The sequence below is a fragment of the Argiope bruennichi genome, chromosome X1, assembly GCF_947563725.1.
Source record: "Argiope bruennichi chromosome X1, qqArgBrue1.1, whole genome shotgun sequence".
Classification (NCBI taxonomy): Eukaryota; Metazoa; Arthropoda; class Arachnida; order Araneae; family Araneidae; genus Argiope; species Argiope bruennichi.
This window is the reverse complement of record NC_079162.1, coordinates 131,868,731-131,893,658: the sequence shown is the minus strand read 5'-3', so window position 1 is coordinate 131,893,658 and position 24,928 is coordinate 131,868,731. Positions and strand designations below refer to the sequence as shown.

At 31.4% G+C, this 24,928-nt stretch overlaps 1 protein-coding gene across 1 annotated transcript in view; it reads left to right on the top strand.

Moving 5' to 3' along the window:
* Window positions 1-4,694, top strand: part of LOC129958364 (potassium voltage-gated channel protein eag-like) — a 121,429-nt gene extending 116,735 nt beyond the window's left edge. The window contains exon 10 of the mRNA XM_056070798.1: window positions 647-4,694. Within this exon, the coding sequence (XP_055926773.1) occupies window positions 647-1,399 (753 nt within the window). The 3' untranslated portion in view covers window positions 1,400-4,694. The remainder of the gene's footprint in view (window positions 1-646) is intronic.
* Window positions 4,695-24,928: the final 20,234 nt, after the last annotated feature.

Genomic DNA, 24,928 nt, shown 5'->3' with positions numbered 1-24,928 from the left:
TATAATTGAAGAATTAATACAGTCTAGTATATTGTGCCTAACAGAACAAACGCATCTTCAATTCGATTCGAGAGAAATTAACGATATAGATTTAAACTCTTTATTTATATCAAATGTATTATCTTTAAATAACATATCCCGATGACAACAAGGAATTTCGTTAGGAGTTAAAAAACATTGTTAATATCGCTCGAAAACATGAACAATTTAGAAGCGTGCTTCGACGTTCATCGAAAAAAAGACTAATTTTCAGAAAAATTACTTTTTTTTTAAGTGAAATTTTGCTTTTTTAGTTAAAAGTCTCATATATTAATTTCTAAAAGTAGTTCTGTAGATGATTTCTAGAGCTTTAACTACAAATTAGTATTTAGCCGTTGCATGAAATTGGTAATGATTAAAAGAGTTTCGATTTGTACTTATCGTATTAAAAATAAGGTCTTGATGGTCTTCAAGATGATTCCTTTTTAATGAAAGTTAAATAAATTTATTGAGTAATATTATAAATGTTTCACAGACAACAAACAATAAAATACAACAGAATTTAATTCTTAGAAAGGTTTCTCGAAGATTAAGAATTATTTGATAAATTTAAGGAACCTACATGTGTTATTTTTAATTTCCTAAAGTGACTTGATATCTTTTTCAGCTGATATTTCGCAAGGTGGCTGATGTGAAACGTGAACGAGAGCTGGCAGAACGTCGGAAAAATGAACCTCTTCAGGAGTTGTCTCAAGATCATCTCGTACGGAAGATTTTTTCAAAATTCCGCAGAAACGGTTCTTGCGAGAATCGGGCTCTAAGTAGTGATTTGGAAAGAGGCCCTATAACTGAAACTACTGAAAATCGAGTTAGAATAGCACAAGTCAATGAGAGTGGAGGGATGAAGTGCCCAACCAGGTGGACCGTCACCACAGATCCTGGAGACGACAAGGAGAACGCTCATTCTGAAAATGTGTCCCAAGTTGTCAAGAAGGATGTCCAAAAGACTGGAAACCGCTCTGTTTCCAAATGGTCTCGAGTTCTTGCTAAAGAACCAACTATTGAAGAAGAATGTTCGCCTCATTCGGAAGGAGAATCATCACCAGAATACCAAAAAATTCTTGCAAATCTTGTAGATTTAAGAGTTGATTTGAAATTAGAAATGCAAAGACTCAATACAAAAATCTGTCGCGTTGATGAACAAATTGGACAGTTGATTCGGTTGGTGAAACCTCAAAGAAATGAGAAAATGCCACATGCTTTGTTGGGTTTACGGGCTCCGGAACCCCAGCGAAGCAAATCCCTTACTAGAAAAGACTCTTTACCCAAAAGAAGGCCCAAAGATGCTGTTAGAGCAATGCTTGAAAATGAAATCTATGAACAAGATAAAGATGATGTAGAAAAAAGTAAGATGCAATAAACTGAAAAGTACATATATTTTAGTTATCCGGCATCTCACCATTTGATAGGCTGTTTGAAGCTGACAGTTTTTTACCATTTGTGCGAGTTCAGTCTTCCGATTCCAAGGTTCCTTTTAATTCGGGCTCTGTGGATCATGTCAATGAATTGAGTTTTTCGGGGTTTTTTTTCTTTTTTAGTTTTCTAATGTTTATTTTTAATACTAAAAATGTAATAATTTAATAATGACAATAGATAACATAGAAGAGTTTGACTTGCACAGCATACTTTAGAAAATAATTCAAATACAATTCTGTTTTGTGACGAAAAAAGTATTTTATAATTTTTCTAAATACAGAAATTGTAAACATAATCAGTAGTTTTGATTTAACGTTTGCAATATTTTTATCGTTTTGTTTCATTCTAGAAATCGTTTATTTTACATGTTATAATATTTTCACTAAAAGTATAATACTGAAGGCAAATCGAGAAAGGGGTACTTTATCTCCTATTAACAATAAATAAAACTTATTTTATAAATCAACTTGAATTATTGGATGTAAATTTTTTAATTACCTGAATGTAGATTCATGCTAAGAAATTTTTTGTAAATTTTATAATTCTCTAATCGTAAAATAACTGTTACCGTCAAACTCGAATTAATAAAACGTGATTTGGAAAAACTGTTTCTTTATTCAGAGCTTTCATTTAAAAATCTGGGCCTTTACTGGTTACCCGGGTATTAATTTTTAAAAAATCAAATAAAAAATCATTATTCGTTCTATCATTTAATCCTCTGACTATTGAAGGTGGTCAAAACCAGAATTCCGTTCCATACGGACTATTTTTTTCGCATAGAAAGCGGTGAAGTGGACTCGCCCGTCTTCTGCCATCCTCAGTAGCACTATGGGTGAGGAAAAGCAACAATGGAATTATTAATCGATTGATAACATTCCCCAGCTGAGCTTCAACACATGCCACTCTGCTTTAGTCTGTGAAACGAATAGCATGTGAAAGGAGAACACTAAGGATATATCATAAGGACTCATTATTGCATTGTTGACTGCTCTCTGAATGAGAATAGAAGCTTTTTTTACATTACAAGACTCTTAGTGTAATAAAAAAAAACATTTTCCATGTATTGTTACCTTTCCTTACGATACATATTTTCGTAAAGGAACTATTATTGCCAGATGCCATGTTTTTTGTTCGAAGGAATATCTGTTGAATACAACCAGGGCATGTTCTACCACTAAAAATATTACACTTCGGTGATTGATTTGAAGTAAATTTTGGATTAACAGTACAAGCAAGTAAAACGACTCTTTTCACTTACTTTTATGTTTAAGAAACATGTGATTCATTTTAAAACACGGACAAAAATAGTAACAATAGAAAGGAATGGATTTTTGAAAAAGACACAAGCTTTTGTAAGTAAATCAAACAGAATTTTACTGTGCGTCTATATGTTGTTATTATGAGTAATTTAATGATTTCATCTTTTATATGCTTATGTAGGAATATCAGCTGTCATGATATTCTGAGAAACCTACATTAATTTGTTTAACCAGTAACTGGAGAAATGAAATTCCTCACGCGGCCAGAGACATGGAATCAATATGACTCCATTGTTATTGTTCTTTTTTGTATTTTGTAAACCGCATTGGGATTTATTTTGGAAACACAATATATTCTGGAAATCATGTAGTTACCAAGAATATTAAAAATGTTAAATGTTATAATATTAAATATTGGATAAATGTTATTAGAAAAACCTAAACAATCTTTTAATGAGTATTTACTTCGTTTAGATACTACGGAATGATGTGGATTTTAATAACTATTAGAATTTATAAAAAAAATGAAGAATACAATATTATAAAATATTATTTTAAGAATATTCCTTTATTCTTTTTGCATTATTCAAATTGAAAGCAGAAGAAAAAGAATAACTCGGTTATATGCGCGTATTCATACTTAGACTTTTGCCAATATACTGTTTAAAGAACAAAAGAAAGGTTCTGAAGAGATGATTGCATTCAAGGACAAAATACCACGTGATAATCAGAGCTAATGAACAACGCGGAGTCATTTTGACTCTCGTCTCCAGTTAAAGGTTAAAGTAATGTGCGCAGAAATCTAAAAGTTAAAGAGTTGGACTGATGTCAGTTAGTGAATTACAATCAAACGAGTTAAATACTTAAAACAAATATGAATTATATTGTGTCCAATATTGTCGGATTCTATTACTTTTGTATCAAATTCAATACTGAATTCTTATTTATTTACAAACATTATAAAGCTTCCAAATTGTTATTATAAAGCCATTTTCTTGTAGAATTATGTGCACAAAATGGACGCAAATCTTATGTGTTAAGATTTGCTTTTACTTAATATTGCTAAGATTACAGGCATTGTGATAGTGATGTTATTTTCTTAGTTGCATTTAATTTATAATTGATGATGTTTAAAATTAACTGAAGATATAAAATAATCAATTGTAAATTACATATTTTGTTTCATTAAGGCAAAACAGCTTGAGTTGTTTCTATTGATGCTTATCAAAGTGAGTTATTATTCAATGTGTTATGAGATAACTCAAGGTAACAGCATAATTTCGAAAAGAAAAAGTTCTAAACATCAGTAAGCATCCTGAAGTTAGAGTTTTTATTTTCTCTGAATATACTGCAGAGAACAAATGCAGATTAGCTTAGAAATTTTATTTAAAATAACATGATAGAGTTAGATCATTTTTCTTGCGTATTTTTGCTTCTAAATTTAATAGCCTTATTGATAGATAACAAATCTACAAAAAATGACCTGAATTCGGGCAGTGGAGTGTTTTTAGATATACTGCAGAGTCCGAATAAGTTTTCTTTTTATAACAGAAAAGTAGAGATGTGATAGGATTGCATTTTTTTCTTATTTCTTTTTTTTACTGCCTGCACATTTTTCAGTCATCTACTCTTCGAACACTGAAATTGGGATCATTCTTACAATATTCTATCAATGACAGAAATATTTTATTTAATTGTCATATAGAAACAGTTGAAAGATCGGAAGATGACGATATTTTTATTCTACATTCTGAGTATACTGTACATATATATTGTTCATAGACACTCCTATCAAAAGATGCACTATTTTGAACTGTTAGGTCAAATTATGCGTATTTTGTAATAAATATTATGTGCTGTGTAAATTTGTGTATTGTCTGCTTATTTATTTTGCAAAAACTTCTGTATAATGATGGATATTTCCTTTTGTTACCTTGTATCTATTAAGAGAATAATATAAATTTAATGCCGATTTTAACCAATTTGGACTATTAAAACATTTTTAATGTAAATTTCATGAATAAAGGAGTTTATTGATTTATTTTCAAAATAATTTTAGCTTCCTAAGAAATACATTTAAAAATTGAAAAAAGTGTGTACTGAATGTATGTCCGCGGTCCAATTAAAGAAGCCGATTTCCCAAACAGAAACACACATTCATTTAAACTCAATGAAAGCAAAATTAGTTTTACAATCTCAAATTCATATCAGCACAAAGTGTAAAATCCTAAGTATGAAATTTATAATCCTAAGTATGAATCCACAGTATCATTTTTTTCTTTTTTCTCAAGTGTGATAAAAAAAACCACGTAGCCACAGTTCTAAAATGCCTGTGTGGGAAAGAAAAAACTGCCTAGCCTTATTTTTTGAATCAATATTTGTGGCCTTTAATGTTCTTTTATTGTGTTTTAGCTCATTCCACTCATTAAGATGGAACAAGCAAAGTAAGTGCAGCGCAGAATTAAGCAATCAGAGTCCTAAAAAAACAGACAAAGCTTTTATTTCCCTAAATATTGCACCTAAATATACACTTCCAGTTATAAAGTTTCCTTAAATAAGATGGGCAATTATATGAAAACGCTTTGACTTAATTATATAAGTATAAAAATTTGCAAAGACCACATTTTTATACGGCCGCCATAGTGTCAGAGTGTCAAATAGTAAAAAATGTTACTCTTCTATTCATTTATGCACACACGAAGTTTCACATTTCTGTCTACAAGTTTTGCAGAGTTATTTTTAAGTTTAGAGGTAATAATCACACATTTAGAGGAAAAGATTTAGTACAGAAAAGAAAATGTGTTCAAAACAGAAAAACTGTCATATTTAAATATTTATCTAATAACCAATCATCCGATAATCCTGTCTCGAAAGAAATTTGCTAATCATGCATAATATTGTTTACATTTATTGGCCGACTTTATAATTAAGAGTATATGAACTTGAGAAACTGAACGTTTAACATACTTCAGACAAGTAATAAAATGTCGAACAAGAAAATAAAATCATCTCCTTGCTCTCGTATGCTTTCTAAATGAATGACATATTTCTGTAACAAGGAACATTTTTTTTTCTTTTTGCTATTTACTTTGTAATTGTAACACCGCCCGAGTTTTAGAAGTCAAATTTCCGAATTCTCGGTGTTCCTTAATGAAATGGGTTTACAGAACGGTTTAGCGATGACAAGTTACATGAACCTTATTTTCTTTTAGAGAAACGGGGTGGATTAGATATTATACAAGCAATTCATAAATTGACATTTTGTTTCAAGTTACCTTTGGGCTAGTGTATTAAAACTCAGCTCAGAACTTAACATCCCAAAATAGGCAGTGATTAAAATATTTCTACTTAAAAACTGACAGAGTATTCGATAAATCCATGGAAGCTTACAGGAGTTATATGGGTAACTATACGGTCGAAGTTCAGAATTTTACAATTAGGTCTTAGTTCAGGTAAAATCACGTCCTTGTTTTCTGAAAAATGCAATTTGGAAAAACGAATTTTGCTTTAATCGAGACAGAAATACTGACATTCAAAACTATCATTTTTTAACTTAGACCACATTTTCATACCTCTGGCTGGTATTTGAAAGAGAATTTCGTTGTACTTTTCAGGGTCAATAGACATATCACATCAGGTTATTAGAAAGGCGAGATGAGAAAATAATGCATATCACTTTATTCAATTTCATAATACGTAAATTGAAGTATTTACCAAACATTCAGAATGATCATTTTCAATACTTATACAAAACTGCATTTTTCTAACAATTTTCACTTACATATGTAGCTGCGTTGCGACTACAAGTAGGATGAATCCTCCAAATATCACAATGTTCCTCGTTGCTCAAACGTGTAATATTTTTAGGAAAGTTTTATGTCACGCACATAATCGCGAGTTAATCTTCTATTTATTATTAGTTTTAACTGTTGTAAAATCAAAGTGAACAGAGTGATTAGCAATTTTCTATCAAGTCATGATGAATGAAAATGTACAAATAGGCAAATATTTGCTTATGACAGTTTTTATGTATTGAATAAATTTACATTTTAAAAGTAAATGTTTCCATCTACATTTGCGATCCCTTTAAATTCACAAATAAACCTATTTCTATAAGTTTTATAAGTAGAAACGTGAAACTTTGCGTGTATATAAATGAATGTAATAGCAACATTTCCCTAATTGACACTTTTACACTATGGAGACCGTATACACATGAATTATTTTACTTTTTATTATCAACTTCTACAAACGCCAAAACAATTTCGTAGAAATGCCCACTTTATTTAAGGAAACTCTGCATTTGGAAGTATGCAGTAACTCAAAAAAGTGTTGGATACTTGGCATGAATAGTTACGAAGCTATTTATCACATTAAAATAAAAACAAAATGATCAAAAAAATATTTTAACATATGGTGTACAGTCTGTAAGGAAAATTTTATTGGTGTTTTTGAATTATAATTTGATCTATCTTTTCAAATATAATTAAAAGGTAAATATTAGTCAAAAAAGTATTGGGATACTTTTGAAATGAGAAATTCAACAATTATATAGCACATCAATAAAATTGAGTTTGCTACCACTGTTTTAGACTTTAATTTTAAACATAAAAGTTTCAACAGATAACTTCTTATTTAATTTCTAATAGAAAAAATGGCGAGAAACAAAGATACATCGCTTGATGTGCGAAATCTTGTAATAATTCATTGGAAAAATGGAAAATCAATCAGCTTGTTAGGATAATTTTTAAATTGTGTAATTGTTTTAACGTCATTCACAGGTTCAAGAAAATAAACAGTGTTGAAAACAAGCAAAGATCAGGGCGTCCAAGGACGGGAAGAGAGGTGGATTGGGAAAAAAGTTCACTTTCATCCAAAAACTACAGAAGTAAAATTGACTCTGCAATAGAAAAATAAGTTTAGAAAATCTGTACATTCTGAAACTGTCAGAAATGTTTGAAGAAAACCTAATTATCATTGCAGAGTATCTCAAAGAAAGCCCTACATCAGCAAATCAACAAGCTAGGCTTGCATTTGCTAAAATGTATATAAAGCAGCCAAAAGAACTTTGGGAAAATGTAATTTTTGTTGAAGAAAGCAAATATAACATTTTCCAATCGGAAGGCAAATAAAAAGCTTGGCGTAAACCAAATACGGCAATGCATGCTAAAATATAGTTTGTATAAATATAGCTAGTATATAAATATAGCCAAAATATAGTTTGACCAAAATATAGTATTGCAAGCACGGTGTTGGGAACTTACATTTTATTGATGGAAAAATGAATAAATATATCTATCTTAACATTCTCCAGCGAAATTTAACCCTTAACTGGGGACGTGCGGTTGGTGAGACCGCTAGAGATGGATTTTGGGTCACCCCTTTTCAATTGTTAGCTCAATTGAATGGGTTGACCCTGTAGCTTCCTGTTTTGTGATCTTCAATACATGTGCACTTTTTCAACTGATTTCAGCGGATGCTTTTTAAAATAAATCAGTTATTTCTTTGAGCGTGGTCTCTAAGACCGCACCCCCCTGTTAGTGTCTCAGTGATAAACAATTCTTAGCAGATGGCGCTAAAATTTGGACTCTGAAATATCACCCAATTTACTGATCCTATTATGAAGCAGTGCTCCAGATAGTTTTTCGATGAAAGTTCGCATTCAACTGATTCTGATATGCATGTTCAAACATAATTAATATTTCTAGTGATAATGTATTTTCAAAAATTTATAAAATATATTAATATACCAGGAGAAATATATACAGAATTTATAGGTTGATTTTTATACTAGTTCTCAACCTGTATGTTTAAAATACCCTAGAAAATCGTGCTATGAAAGTCACACAAGCCGATAAAAAAAGGGCCAATTTTACCCATTGTCAATCTTTTTTTATTTTTCATATATAGAAGACAATGAATTTTACATTATATTGTCTTCTATATACATGTATATACTGTAAAAATAAATATCATTTAAAAAGTAAAAAGTAATATGTTTTTTCAAGAATATTATGTGTCGTGGCTGGTTCGTGAGTGCTTTGAAAAAAATTAGGCAAATAGAAAACTTAACAGATTTATTTCAGATTCGTTCGAGTTACTCTGCTCAGTAACTCCTTCTCCACCAAGAGCCAACACTCGAATGACATCACTCTTTGAATTACACTCGCGCTAGTTGCCTAGCGCCATCTATGAACGTTTATTTTCTTAACGCTTCAAAATCCAATCACTACATTATGTATTGTAACATGTAATTTGAGAAGAAAATTTATGTTCCAGCGCATTTACTTTTTTTAATGATATATTTTGAAAAATTTCTAAAACATATCTATATATCAAGAAAAATATCTGCAAAATATTTTGGTAGTTTTTCATACTAATACATTCATTAGAAAATTTAATTTGTGAGTAAATGAAATGCGGTCTCGTAGACCGCACCTCCCCAGTTAAGTCCTAACCCCCCCCCCCGTTAAGGGTTAAAGCAAAGTGCGAGCAACCTGGGAATCTCAAGACATTTTAAATTGTACCAAGATAATGCCTCGAAACATAGTTCTGATATTTGCTGTTATGGGTCCTCTATCACTTCCTAGAGTTATTAAGACTTCTGCACAAAGTCCAGACCTTAATCCCATATAGAATGTGTGAAATTATTTGCAGCAGAAACTAGGTGAACGTCAAATTTCTAATAACCAAGATTTAAGAAAACATTTGTTTGAAGAATGGGCCAAAATCAAAGGATCATTTTGCAAAAAATGGGTCGAATCCATGCCAAATAGACTACGAGAGATCATAAAAAGCAAGGCGGCCCAACAAGATATTAATTTTGTTTTTCTTAATTTATTGGAAAGTGTCCCAATACTTTTTTGAGCCTGTGTTTTTACTTGATTTCTTCTTTTTTCACTTATAACAATAATTGCATTAATATGAGAGTTTTGTTTGAATTATTATAATCTGTATACATCAAAATAATATTTAATTCTTAGTTTTGGTTTCATTTGTATATTTAAGTAAAATATTATGATAAAAATCTGTGAACTTGTCGTGTCTCCCAATACTTTTTTGACAGACTGTATGTCTGGATTCAATATTTAGGGAAATAAACTCTTTTTCGCGTTTTCTAGGACACCCTCTACATCGATCAGTTCTAGAGAGTGTTTCAAAGTTTCTCAGATTATTAAAGAAGATAAATTATTATAGCCTCTAAGTTCAATACACAGAGAGATTATTAAATTGTTCTTACTGATTGGATATTGGCTTCTCCTGGGATTTGAGACAAATGTTTTTTTTAAAAAAAGTGCCATTCCTACTCTCAAAGACTAGAGAAAATCAAAGGAAGAAGCATTTATACTTGGTTGATCAAATCTAAGGGAAATTCATTCTATGTTAATAATATTTAGTGTTTCTTTAGATTAAAACAGCGATTCTCAACCTGTGGGGCACGCCCCCCTAGGGGGGCGCGAGCACACAAGAGGGGGGTGCAAGAATATCCAAGAGAAAATATTATTTTAAAAAATTGATTAACTGACTGAAAGGAAGGCACACATACACATAGAAAACAAAATACATTTCGACATATTTAATAACTTATTAAAGTAAAACAACTTACTTAATCAAAACATACTAAATTAAAAATAAATTTAATAATTATTAGTGATTTCCTTGGGCCTGTCTTGCAGAGCAAAGTTTTTTGTAGGAAGGCTTAATATTAGAAATAGCCACTCTCAGTTCTGTTTCTATATTTTGTTTTCAAAGAAGCCACAGCAGAAAATCCAGTTTCACAAAGGTAGGGTGTTGAATGGTAATAGAATGTGAAATGTCCTTGTTTTTAGTTCAGAAAAATCAACTTTACTCCTGCCCAAAATTCAAATAGTGATTTATTACAAAATTGCCTTTTAGTTTCGCCACTTGTCGTGAAGTCTATGAATTTTTCTTCCTCATCAATTGAGAGTCCTTCGGGAGTCTTATGAAATGGATCCCTAATCCACTCGTAACTTGCTATCAGTTTGTCGTCAGCTTGAAAATACTTTTTAAAATTCTTTGCCAGCATGGCTAAATGATTTTCAATGGTTACAAAAACAACTTTTACATGTTCTTCTTCAGCCTTGTAAGTTTTAGTACAATCATCCACATTTACAAACATTGTTAGCGTTTTTGCTTTAAATTTCTTCTCCACAATTTTAATTTTCTACAAAAAGCATTAACTTTATCACTCGTATCCAACATATGTGTATTTGCTCCTTGGAGTTGAAGATTCAATTTCTCGAATATGTCGACCAAGTACCTCAATTTCATCACAAATAAACTATCGCGAAAATTCTCGGTCTCCTGACTGTTTTCTTCTTCTAGGAAAATGGCGATTTCTTCTCTTAGTTCATAAACACGTTGCAAAAATTTCCCACGTGATGACCGTCTTGCCTCGCAATAAAATAGTAACGCTGAATGTACTGAACTCATGTCTTTACTAAGCGCGAAAAGATTCTCGATTTCAGGGATCTCATTTTTATATAATTTACTACGGTTACAACTGTAGTTAACACAATATTCAAACCAGGACTCATTTCTTTCGAAGCCAAAGTTTCTCTGTGGATCATGCAATGTTGCACTGAGGCGATTTTTGTTTTACAAGTGCTTGTATACCTTGGAATCTGCCGGACATTGAACGAGCACCATCGGCGCATATTCCGATGCAATTTTTCCATTCTATGTTTGCTTCGTTCATAAAATCATTTAAAATAACAAATAATGCGAGTGCTGATGTTTTGAGTTCTTTTGGTTTGCAGAAAAGTAGTTCTACTACTGACATATTATCACAAATTCGAACATAGGCAATTAAATGAGCATCTTTATTACTATCTGTTGCGTCGTCAAGCTGTATTGAAAGCAATTTGTCACAAAACTTTGAGAAAAGTTGACGCTGTACATCTTTAGCTATATCGCCAATTCGACGGGAAACAGTATCATTTGAAAGAGGTATGGACTGCAATTTTTTTGAAAAATTATCTCCAAACATAGTTTATACAATCTCAATTGCTGCTGGCAAAATAAGCTCTTCACCAGTGGTGTGAGGATTTCTACAATTATATGAACTTTGTAAGATGCAATTAAAGCTTTTTTTATTTACAAACAAAGTTTCTTTAAAAAATGATTTTTGTTTTTTATATGATTTTAATTCGAAGAATTCTCTGGGTTTGTTGACGTACTCACTATGAAGCGCTTCCGAATGTCGTTTAAGTTTATTACGTTTCATGCTGACTACGGCCAACATTTTTGAGCAAATAATACACAGGGGCCTTTCTTCTTCATTTACTTCAGTACTGGTAAACCCAAAATTTAAGTATTCTTGAGAATATTTCCTTGATTTTATTTTCGGAACCATGCTCGTCTGTGTACTTGTTGATGCTTGACTATCGTGTAATGCTTGCTTACTTCCGCTTAAAAATTTATTCATGAGTCTGCATAAATAATCTGCTGCTGTGAATATTTTATGTGGTGAATTGCAATTAACACGAAAACATATATAACATACAAATTCACGATAGATTCGATAGCGATAAAAGGATCGACTAGAATGACACTGGCTGGAATTGAAACTTGCGTTATCGAATATTTTCCTTCTTCTTACGAGAAAACATTTGCTCCGCGCATGCTCGAGACGGCATCGGTCGTGTGTATTCCCTTCCACAAACATTGCTATTTTTTCACTTTTGTTTTGTCATGCGTCTGTTTTATTTCTTTTTTTATTCGAAAAAATGTATTCCCAGTTTCTAAATTCAGCTCACCCTGTCTAGGTTAACTTTCATTGATGAATTTTTCTACTTTCGTATTCTTTTAACGTTATCTCCCTGTTTGGCTTTCATTTCAAATATAATATTTAAATTTTCTACACTTTCATTCACTTCATCTGTTCACCGCACTCTTATACAAAATGCAAGATGTGGTTTCTCGCCAACGTTGGCTCGCTTTTACTCTTGTTTTGGCAGTTAGTTAAAAATAGTTTAAAAACAGAATCCAAAATACTCAATATACATTATTGTTATATACATTTTATTGTAAGCGGGGGGTGCGATGAAAATTATGATTGAAAACTAGGCCACGAATACTGAAAGGTTGAGAAACGCTGTCCTATAAGGATGAAATCGGGCGACTGGTGAGTAGGGATTGCAATACCGGTATACCGGGATACCGAATACCGGTATTTTGAGCCATTTGTACAATTTTGTAATACCGGTATTCACAAGTTGAAATACCGGTTTTTCGGTATTTACTAGAAATTTTTAAAATTGTCTCTACTATATGTTCAGGTATCGCGAACATAGCAATATAGTATACGTTTTTGTTTTTATGTCTCCCTAACGAGCGAAATTAATTAGCTAATTAATAGCTTAATTAATTGCTTCAATCTAAATTAGCGAAACATGGATTATCCCTGAAAGAAAATATTGTATCCATAACGAGTGATGGAGCAACAATTATGAAAAAAGTTGGAAAGTTGATTGGTGCAAATCAGCAGTTGTGCTATGCACATGGAATTCAATTAGGAGTAATAGATGTATTATATCAAAAATATAAAGAACAGAAGAATCCAAATACTGTGGATATAGAAACTTCGGATTCCAACTTTGAAAAGAGTAAGAGTGAGAGTCATGTTGACAATGAAGATAATGACAATGTAATTGTTGAAGAAGATATTGCTAATGAGGATGAAATATTAACCTATCAAGAATTGCTTCCTATAATTTATAAAGTTCGAAAAATTGTTAAAAATATTTAAACGTTCCCCTATAAAAAGGATATATTACTAAAATATATACTAATTGAAAATAAAACAGAATATATGTTAATATTAGATTCTAAAATACGTTGGAACAGTTTACTCCTAATGATGGAATGATTTTTGAAACTGAGAAATCCAATCCAAAAAGCAATAATCGTCTTAAATCTGTAAATTAATTTTTCAGATATCTATCCAGAACTATATCAGCTCTACTTCCAATAAAACTGACTATTGAAGCATTATGTCGGAGAGATTCTAATTTATTAACAGCTAATGCAACAATAAATTTAATGTTGCAGTCACTGAAAGAACAGCGCACATTAGTATCTGAAGAATTATATATTACATTGAAAAATCGCACAGAAGAAAGGCATACCTAAATAGAAAATGTCTTATGGTATTTACATAATTCTAATGATTTTAAAAATGAAAAGAAGAAAAGAAAATAACCAATTCAAATCTGATTAAGTTAGAATAAAGTTTCTTAAATTTTTTTTCCCACAAACCTATCCACATTCAGAATTCGGTTCAATTATCGAAGATTATGATGTCACTACTGCCGATAGTGAAAAGGAATTGTCTCTTGAACAAAAATTAGAATTAGCGATAAATAAAAAAATTTCAACGAACCAAAATACAATACAGAAATCAGCTATATCCAAAACCATCCGACGAGAAATCGATTTATTTGAAGATGAGGGATTTAGAGGTAAATACTTGGAAAAAGTATATCGCACATTGCTAACAGTATACCACCAACTAGCGTAGATGCCGAAAGAGAGTCTTCGACAGCTGGTAATTTTTACACAAAATTACTTTTCAGGCTTAATGACAGAACAATTGATGCATTATGTTTTTTTAGATCATATTTCAAAAATTTGTAATAGTACCACAAACTGAATAGTGATATTTACATTTTTTTTTGTGATTTAAATAAATAAGATGTTTCTTTACTTTTTTGTGATTATATATTGTTATAATTTATAAGTTACAAATTATTTTTTGTGATATTTACACTCTCTAACAAAACTGGAAAATAAAAAGAAACACCTGTGTTGTCTTTCTTTTTCCAAAATTTCTAATACCGGTATTAAAACCGGTATCCCGGTATTAAGATTTAAAAAATACCGAATACCGGTATTGAAATTTTGGTCCGGTATTGCAATCCCTACTGGTGAGGGCTATGAAGCTGTTTTTTAACATTATAGAGATATTACTCTTGACAAATCTAGGAGGCGTGCTTAAGATCGCTGTCCTGTTGAAAAATAAAGTCTATTCCAAGGGACAGTTTATCTGTATTGGTTAAAACGTTTTGTTTTAGAATGTCAAGATGTATGTACCTATACGTATTTCCATTTCTAAAACATAAATATCCGACACCACCCGTACTATATTCCAACCATCACCGTGCTTCACAGTTCCACATAAATTCTTAAGTGCTGTTTTGATTCCCTCCAGATCATAACTCGACCATCTGACCCAAGGATATTAAATTTTGATTCATCACTAAAAAGGACCGATTCCCAAAAAGATAGAGGCTTGCTTATATGCTTCTTTGTAAACTAGAGACGCTTTTTCTGTAGCAGAGACTTATAACAGGCTTCTTACGGGTCCCACATCTATTATAACCTTTATTTAAAATGACATTTCGTATAATTTAAGATGCGAATTTAATGTTGTAATTAACCGTTAAATCAGTTGCAAGTTGAGGTGCACTAATCCGAGGGATTATCTTGCAACTTACACATGATATTTCTTTTATGCAAGCGATTTAACTTCGGAGTTCTTCCGGTTGATCTCTATCCTCAAATGTTTACACATCACGGTATCTTTCAATAATATACTGCACTGTAGACTTTGGTTTGTAAGTCATTTCACTGATTTTTTTTTCATAAATAATCTATTTTTTCGCAACCGAATCACTAACTCTCGGATGGATTTCTGAATTTCCATTTTAAGACGAACAGAAAAACATTGGAATTAAACAACTGTTGTTATGTCATATTCTTCACTCCGACAAACCATCAAACTTCGAATATTTACTGTGGATTAGTTGTAGAGCACGTCAGGAGGAATTTGCATATTGCGTACGGAAACTTTTTTGCATGATACTTCGTCATTTATCTTAAAATTTGCAAACGGACTTGCTGAGTTTTGTAAAAAAGATAAATTTATTATGAAACTCCCTTTTAAAGACTCATATTTACAATATATAAGTAGTTTATAAAGATAAAATGCAAAGATTAGAAATTATACTAGTTCATTTTTATTTTAGTCTTCCGTACGGAAACTTTTTTTAACCACTGTATGTATATTTGCTCCTTGGAGTTGAAGATTCAAGTTATTTAATTTCTCGAATATGTCGACCAAGTACCTCCATTTTATCACAAATAAACCATCGCGAAAATTCTCGGCCTCCGGTCTGTTTTCTTCTGCTAGGAAATTGGCGATTTCTTCTTTTTATTCATAAACACGTTGCAAAAATTTCCCACGTGATGACCATCTTGCCTTGCAATAAAATAGTAATGCTGAATGCATTGAAACCCATGTATTTACAAAGTGCGGAAAAGATTCGCGATTTCAGGGATTTTTTTACTTTCATATTCTTTTAACGTTATCTCCCTGTTTGGCTTTCATTTCAAATATAATATTTAAATTTTCCCCGCTTTCATTCGTTTCATCTGTTTACTGCCGGCTTGTCCAAAATACAAGATGTGGTTTTTCGCCAACGTTGGCTCGCTTTTACTCTTGTTTTGGCAGTTAGTTAAAAATAATTTAAAAACAGAATCCAAATACTCAATATACATTATTGTTGTATACATTTTATTGTATGCGGGGGGCGCGATGAAAATTATGATTGAAAACTGGGCGACGAATACTGAAAGGTTGAGAAACGCTGGATTAAAAAGTAAATAAATATTATTTATTCGTGATTATTCGTATTTGTGAATTTCAACAGTAAATTCAGTAATTTTTATTCATTTAATTTTAATTTTTCAAGTATGAAATCGATGGAAGGCATGTCTGTTGTACACTTTTCTAATATCCCAGGTAGAGAAGCCCAATCATTCCAAAGCGGATCTCCGAGTAGATTACAAATAGTTTGGCGAAAGCCGGCATAGACAGAGCAAATAAGATAAGTACAGCAGAGGACTTTCATATTCGTCATATTTTATAACTTTAAAACAATATCAAAACATATAATACTATATCTATCTATTTTTCGTGATACTGAACGTGCACTGCTGGTACCCTGCTTATTACTTATTGCTTGAACCACAACGGCTGTTGCAACTTCTTCAACTTGTTCCTGCTTGCTTTCTTCTTCATTGTCGAGAACAGGGTATCTGTTTGTCGTGATATTGAATGTGCACTGCTGATAAATCTGCTTATTAGCTATCACCTGATCGATAACGGCAGTTGCAACTTCAGCTTGTTCCTGCTTGATAACTTTACGTCTTCGGCCTGGTTGCACACCAAGAATTCCTGTTGTTTCAAATCTTTCAATATTCTTCATAAGTTAGTTACGGTCATTGGTCCTCTACGTAACTGTTTTAAAAACCGTTATTCACGAAGAGCAGCACTGGCATTTTCATCCCGCTGATAAAACAGCTTTACTAATAAAGCGCGTTCACGTAGTGACAACGCAATCGACGAGTGAATTATTGCAGAATGACATAAATTCCCACAACCCTTCTTTTTATCTTCGATGTCATGTCACAAAGTACCCGTATAAGCAAATTACATAATACAATTTTCGATCGCAGCGCCAGGATTTTCCCTATCGGCGTTTTTTCGGTACTAATTTTTTTTTCTTGTTAAATCGAAACCGCATATTTTAATGTGTATGGTAGCCAAATTTTGTTATGTTTCGTCCAGTACATAATATACTACAGGGCTCCAAACATCTTTTGTTATTTCCTGATCATCCTGTATTTTACTAGAATAAACTGATCTTTCAAACGCTTTAGAATTCTGTAGACTTGAAATCATACCGCAAACATCCCATGATTTTCTTACATAAGTTACGAGTCATTATTTAAAGAATAGACTCCAAATCATACACAGCAGATTCTTTTTTAAAATATCTTCAGGAATAAAACCGTATAAGTCTTCTCTGAAACAATGCGGATCTTATTACTACTTCTTAATTTCGCTTATTTTGATCATTTTGACAGAGAGATATATATTTGATTTTTTCCATTACTCTACTTCGCTTTTAAACCTCCTTCATCTTTATCTGTTTCTCGCAAAGAACTTATATGCAGAATATCGAAGTTTATCAATAAAGTTTCTTCATTTTTGTGTTCAGAGAAGATATTGTTTTGCAATTTTCAGATGAAATCAGTATTCGTGGGCTGAAGCTCACTCACAGTTATCGTCAGGAATATATTCACCTTGAGATTAATAAGATTTCATATCTGAACTAGAATCAGTTTCACATAAACTCCGCAACACTGTGAAAACTTTTCCCAATAGATTTATTTTCACAAAGGTTCTGTGTGACATCTAGAGAGAAAAAATATATCGAATAAGTGAAGAAATAAGTGAATCAAAATAAAAATCGTTAAAAGAAATGATAAGTAGTCATTCCAATAAAGCAGATGCTTTCAAACACAAAAAGTGTTATAAATGACCAACAGGTGCGTTTTACCACTATTTCTATTTATTTATATACTTTCCAATAAAATCATATTCAATTACCCGTGAAATGAAAGGCACAGAGTGTGCATGTAAATTTAAAATAGAATAGAAAACTCTTCATAGCCTGAGCTATTTTTGTCATCGGCCAAAATTATCAAGGTGCATTTTTCTATGTATATGCATTTATAGTGGCAATAATAACGAACAAAATCAAATAGTTTTTGTCCTACACATTCTTATGAATGATTAGGAAAAAATCACTGAACAGATAAAAAATCGAAGAATGAGAAAGGAAAATATCAACATCTAAAATTAATGTGGGATCAAACTGGCCGTTCCCATCTTTTTATTGTTAAAACTATGTAAAAACTATTAGTCTTTTTAAAAGCATTCAATTGATATCTAAATGTAAGGACTTGTTCCCTTATTCAATCCAAACAAAGCTTTTTCTAAAAAATAATTTCATAAATCACATTTATATAGTTGTAACATAAGTTGTCTGTTTTACAGCACAACTATTTAATAGAATTAAAGTTACGATATTGTTCCAATCTAGGCTTTGGACCAAATTCACTTTCTTCAACGATACTTGTGTAATGCCATATATCCTTGTAGTATAGCATAGTATATATATATATATATATATATATATATATATATATATATATATATATATATATATATATATATATATATATATATATATATTATATTTTTTTAATAATTTTTTTTGGTTTAATTTTTATTTGATTTTTTGTTTTTCCTATTAACTTGATTCTAATACTTTTGTATATATATATATATATATATATATATACAGGGTGTTGCCGAATTCGACCGACAAATTCAGAGGGTTGATATTAGGCATCAAGAGGATAAAGAATCATCATACAACATGAGGTCCCAAAAGACGTTTAATTGGTGAAAATCGCAAAAATATAGAGAATCAGACACTGTAAAAAATTAATAAAAAATAACAAATGGTGCTTAAACTATGATTTTTTTAAAGTGAAAGCACATTCTTGAAAGTTATTTTCATGCTGGTAACATGTGGATTTGATGATCTAGAGGGTCGTAAATTACTAAAAACGAAAAAGTAGTTTAGAACCCATATTTTCAAAAATTTAAAACTTGATGAAAAATAAAAACTTGAAAATGTAAGGAATTTTATATTCTATAATTTGATATAAGGGTGTAGTGTGAGAACAGGGAAGTTTTAAAGTTATTCAAAAAGAACTAAAATGGGAACTAGAAAACATCGCTGCAACATCAGTGCCGATGTTCACAGAGGGCGTTGTCAAATTCGAAAGCCAAATTCAGAGCAAGGATAATAGGCATTAAGTAAATGAAAAATTACCAGAAAACATAGGGTCACAGGTAACGTTTATTCAGTGAAAATCTTAAATCGGGTGGAGTTCGCACGCTGGATGCTTGATGCCACACAGAAAGATGCGCACTTTTCTGCAGGAGTTTTATTGTGAGATGAAGCCTGCTTTACGAGATAAAGTGTGTTCAGTACGCCCAATGTGAATATTTCATCATTTGAAGATCCTCACGCACATCACTATCTCCTCGAACGTACAACACAAGTTTGATATTAACATATGGGCAGAGTCTTCTAATTGGACCCTATCTTCTGCTCAAACGCCACAGCGGCGAAAAGTACCTCTTTTTCTTGTCGCACGTTCCTCCGGATTAACTTCAGGAAACGCTGACAATTGTACGCCAGAAAATTTGGTTAATGCATGATGGAGCACCAGCACATTTTAGTTACATTCGTGAAATCTGACTTGTTGTTTGCGAATAAAGTATAATGACCATCATTTCTAAAACGCTCATAAAAGAATACTTGCTCGCTGCTTTTATTTTCCTAGAACGTATGAAAAATTTACATACGAGAAGGCTTCTTCTCGATTACATTGTTCCTAATCCTCGCATTCATAGGGCCATTCTCTTCGCCAGACTCATTGTCTTTCCGACGTCTGTTTTGCGATTTTTACTTAATAAACGTTACCTGCGACCCTATGCTTTCTGGTAATTTTTCATCTACTTAATGCCTAATTGCCTATTATCCTTGCTCTGACTTTGTCTTTCGAATTTGACAACGCGCCCTCTGTGAACATCGGCACTGATGGTGCAGCGATATTTTCTAGTTCCCATTTTAGTTTTTCTTGAATATCTTTAAAACTTCCCAATTCTCACACTACACCCTTATATCAAATTATAGAATATAAAATTCCTTACATTTTCAAGTTTTTATTTTTTTATCAAGTTTTAATATTTTTGCAAATATGGGTTCTAAACTACTTTTTCGTTTTCAGTAATTTACGACTCTCTAGATCATCAAATCCACATGTTACCAGCATGAAAATAACTTTCAAGAATGTGCTTTCACTTTAAAAAAATCATAGTTTAAGTACCATTTGTTATTTTTTTATTAATTTTTTACAGTGCCTGATTCTCTATATTTTTGCGATTTTCACCAATTTAACGTCGTTTGGGACCTCATGTTGTATGGTGATTCTTTATACTCTTGATGCCTACAATCACTCCTCTAAATTTGTCGGTCGAATTCGGCAACACCCTGTATATATATATATATTAGTTTTTTGGTGTGTATAAAATAGAAGAAGTAAACAACAATGAATTCTTTCACCATTGATATTCAACAGGTACTACCATACAACTTTTTTTATTTTGGGCTCATAGACCTGTCACAAATAGGTTCAAAACACTTTTAAAAAATAAGCTGAATGTATTCACTTTGTGTGCAAAACATTTGAAATCAATGTGAAACATATTAGAAAATATCAATAAACAATTAAGAAAATATAGAATAAGTAGAACTGTGACAAACACAAAACGATTGCTTATTACGCAGTTTTAATGAGAATTGCAAAAACATATAATAATTTTAGTACATAATAATAATTTTATGTGAGAACACTCATTACTGGGACTATTGGTAGCCATTTTAAATCAATATAAAATATTTTCATTTATCTTTGGCGATGTACTTCATCCATCTTATTGCTGAAAGAACAAAATCCAACTGGAATGATCCAGCTACATTTCTGAGTTTAATACCAATTACCAGCAAATTAAAAATAAGAAATATGATTAATGAATGACATTCGCATAGAAAATCCAAAGACGAAGTACTACTCATAAATCATCAGTATCCAAGGACTTCTTTAATTTTCTTCGCTTCTTGGGTTGGTACTATTTCTTTTTGAGCTTCATTTATGCTACTGTAAGATTTTAAAAAAGTATTCTAGATAGCTTTCTGTAGTGTACATGTTGTTACTTAAATATACCATCATTTCTCACGAACCATGACATGGGGTTAATTTAATAGGGAGAGTTATTTTTTAAGGATCTTCAGTTCTTTAATTTGAACAATTTATTTACTTATCTATGAAGTGTTGATAAATCTTACATGATTAACATTTCATAAAAATTACTACATTATACTCATAGCTTATGTTCCATTTCATTTCAACTATGCTTCATTGTAAAAAAACTAATCAGTAGTTTATCATTTTTGAATATTGTGAAGTGAGTGGTTTAAAGAAGATTTAGTTTTGTGGAGAAATTCAACAATCCAGTCAAGATCTGTACTTTTCTGCCCTCAAAGTCAGCTTAAGCCATTAAAAGCGGTTGAAGTCAGTGAATTGTTATTTTGGTAATCTGTAAAAAGAATTCCCGACATTTAAAATCAGGGAATGCGGATAAAGGCTAGTCTGAATAAGTGAGCACCAAGTGTTCTTAATATGAATGAAAAAAAAAAAAAATACTTCCCACGTTAAAAATACGTTAAAAGAATTTTATACTGAGATTCTTTAATACCAAATACTTCGCTGCTTAATATATCCTCAAAGGAATTCAAACAGGGCTCGAAAGGCAATTCATTTTGATGTTGGGAATGTGAAAACAACATGCAGAATGAAATGAGTTACCAGAGTTTGAGTTGCCAAGGGTTCAAGGACTATAATGCCAGTTTTGTTGAGAAAACAATTGATTTTGTAAAATACACTTTGTATACTATATTGATAATCGTGATTTCTTTCAAATAAAAAGACTTTGACTGAAAGTGATTTTAGATCAAGTTAATTATTATAGTCAGGCGCTTATGATATATGAATGATGATCAGTGATTGAACAAATCCCCTTTCAATTTATTTCAATTTTCAGGATAAAGTTTATTCAAAGAAATGAAATATCTTCAACAGTTTTTCTATTGTTTTCAAGAGTTGTAACTGAAGGGATTTCTAGAAAAATACTACGCTAGCTCAAATAATAACATACTAAAATACTTATAGAAGTTAATTAACAAGAAATATTGTTAGAATAATGGTCAAAAATTTAAAAGTTATTTGATTTTACTTTAAGTAGAAGCTAGTGCATGGTTATCGTAAATGAAATCAAAACACATAATTCCAATACTCCGAAAACGGTTAGGCTCATACTTAGGGAACCGCGGTGGCCTAGTGATAAGGTCTCAGCTCCGTAGTCGAAGGGTTTTAGGTTCGAGACCCGATTCCACCGAAGGGCCGTCGTGTAAGCGAGTCTGGTGAACGCCAAATCAGCCAGGTCCAAGGGCCCTGCCACTGGTGTAGCACGGAAGTTTGGAGAGAGAGCGCCAGTCCAGGTGCCGTCCTCGTCATTTAACCGATGCTCAAAATTACGAGGCCCGCCCCAAGATAGCCCTAATGTTGCTTTAAAAACGGGAAGTTAATATGACTAGCTATCCTAACCCGAAAGCTGCCAAGGAAATTGCTTCTTTATTTATTTGATTATCCATTCCTCACAGGAATGAAGACTTGCAGAAAGTTATTGATGATTCCATTAGTTCAAGCTTTTATTTTCAAAGTAACAAGTAAATATAAAAGTAGGATCATTTAAGTTCTTAAATTTTTACTTTGCACTTCAAATGACATTTATCATTTGCCATAGAAAGTTAAATACATTTTCTGAAAAGTCTATATTTAAATTATCGTTCTGCAGGAGATGTCTAGAATTTTGTAACATTTAACTGACGGCTTTATTCAGTCTCCTATATAAGTACATAAAGAACATGTTCTAATTAGGAGGTTGTTCCTATGCGAGTCCAGTTAATTTCTATTATTAATTATGAATTAAAAAAATTCTGTGATTCTATGCGCAAGTCAGACATATCATTATATGCGAATGAGTTAACACGTTGACTGCCGTATCACTTATATTTGGCTGACAGTAAAAGTTTCTTATTCTGTGTAGAAATTGATGAGAGTAGAATATGCCTATATTTAGCTTATATCTTCTTGTTTCAGCGCACTATTCGCCATGTGAATCGCCTATGATTCACATATGCTGTCCAATTAAATGTTCTTTTCCCCTCAATAATTAAATGATAAAAAAAAGAAGTAAACGTCTTATTAGATAGTGCTAAAAATCGCAGACATGAATCATTGCAGCGAACGTGCAGAGGAAATCATCATCTGGTTTTATTAGATTTGATTTTTCGACTATTTGACATAATTTTAAAAGGATTTTTGTATTTCTTTAGAAGCTGAAAAATTTCGATAAATAATGAAAATAACGGGAGAAAGTTAAGTGTTAAATCCTTTCAAAAGCCATTACCATTCAAAGTATGGCATTAGGAATATTATTAATATGTATTTTATATTAGCATGGTTAACAAAAAAGTATTATAAATCTATAAAAGTACATGATGAAAAATGTATGTAATAATAAAAAATAAATAAAATAATAAAGTGCAGGAAATAAATAATAGAAGTGCAGGAAAAAGTTTCATGAAGTTATCTGCAGAACTCTAGGAAATATTTAAGATTAAAATTAAGAACATTGCGGAATTTGAAAAAAGGGTTTGTCTAAAATTGAAAAACGGCGAAGTGGAATTTAAGTAATGAAGAAAGTAAACAAAAATAATTTTTAAAGAATCTGGAAATCCCATTCGAGGTGGGGGTTGTGATATTTTTTAATTTTACGACGAACATTTTTTCAATTCACAGAATTTCAAGTTCATAATTTTAATCTCAAACATCGCCGTAAATTTTACAGATATTTCCATGAACCTTTCCTCTATGTTTTTGTATGACATAGAATTTATAACTTATTAATTTTTCTAACTGAATTTTTTGACCGATCTCTTTTTTTTTTTTTTTTTTTTTTTTGTATGTGTGTGTGTAACTTCGTTATTTGGCCTCTAGTGTCTGAATAAATTTAGCATAATCACTTTACTACAGGTACAAGTTACTTCCCTGGCTATGCAAGACGCCATATTGAATTTAAAAGGCATAAAGGACTTTATCGATCACCTTGTATATTGAATATTCCTTTGTTTATTTCATACAATTCCATATCCTTTGACAGATTCTAACGAAATTACGTCATGTATTTCTTAGCACCAAGAAGGATTAAGTGAGCTATTAAAACGTTTCTATGCCCTTCTAAGAGGGATGAAATGGGAGTAAAAATGTTTTAGGCTTTCTCTGACATGACTTCTGAACAAATCATCGTATAAATATTATTTTTACACCACTTTAAAATTAAAAAAGGATTTTATAGTGATATCAATTTTATTACCATACAATTCTTCTCTGACTCTTATAATCAATTTTTCAAAGTTGATTTAAACATAACTTTTATCAATTCCTTTTTTTTTTTGTTTCTTGTACGACATAAAATTGTTCGACTGACAAATATGCATGTTTCGCTCTTTCTTACATATATCAAGAATAAATAGATTTCGAAAATTATTGTAATTAAATGAAAATGTTCATAACTTAAATAT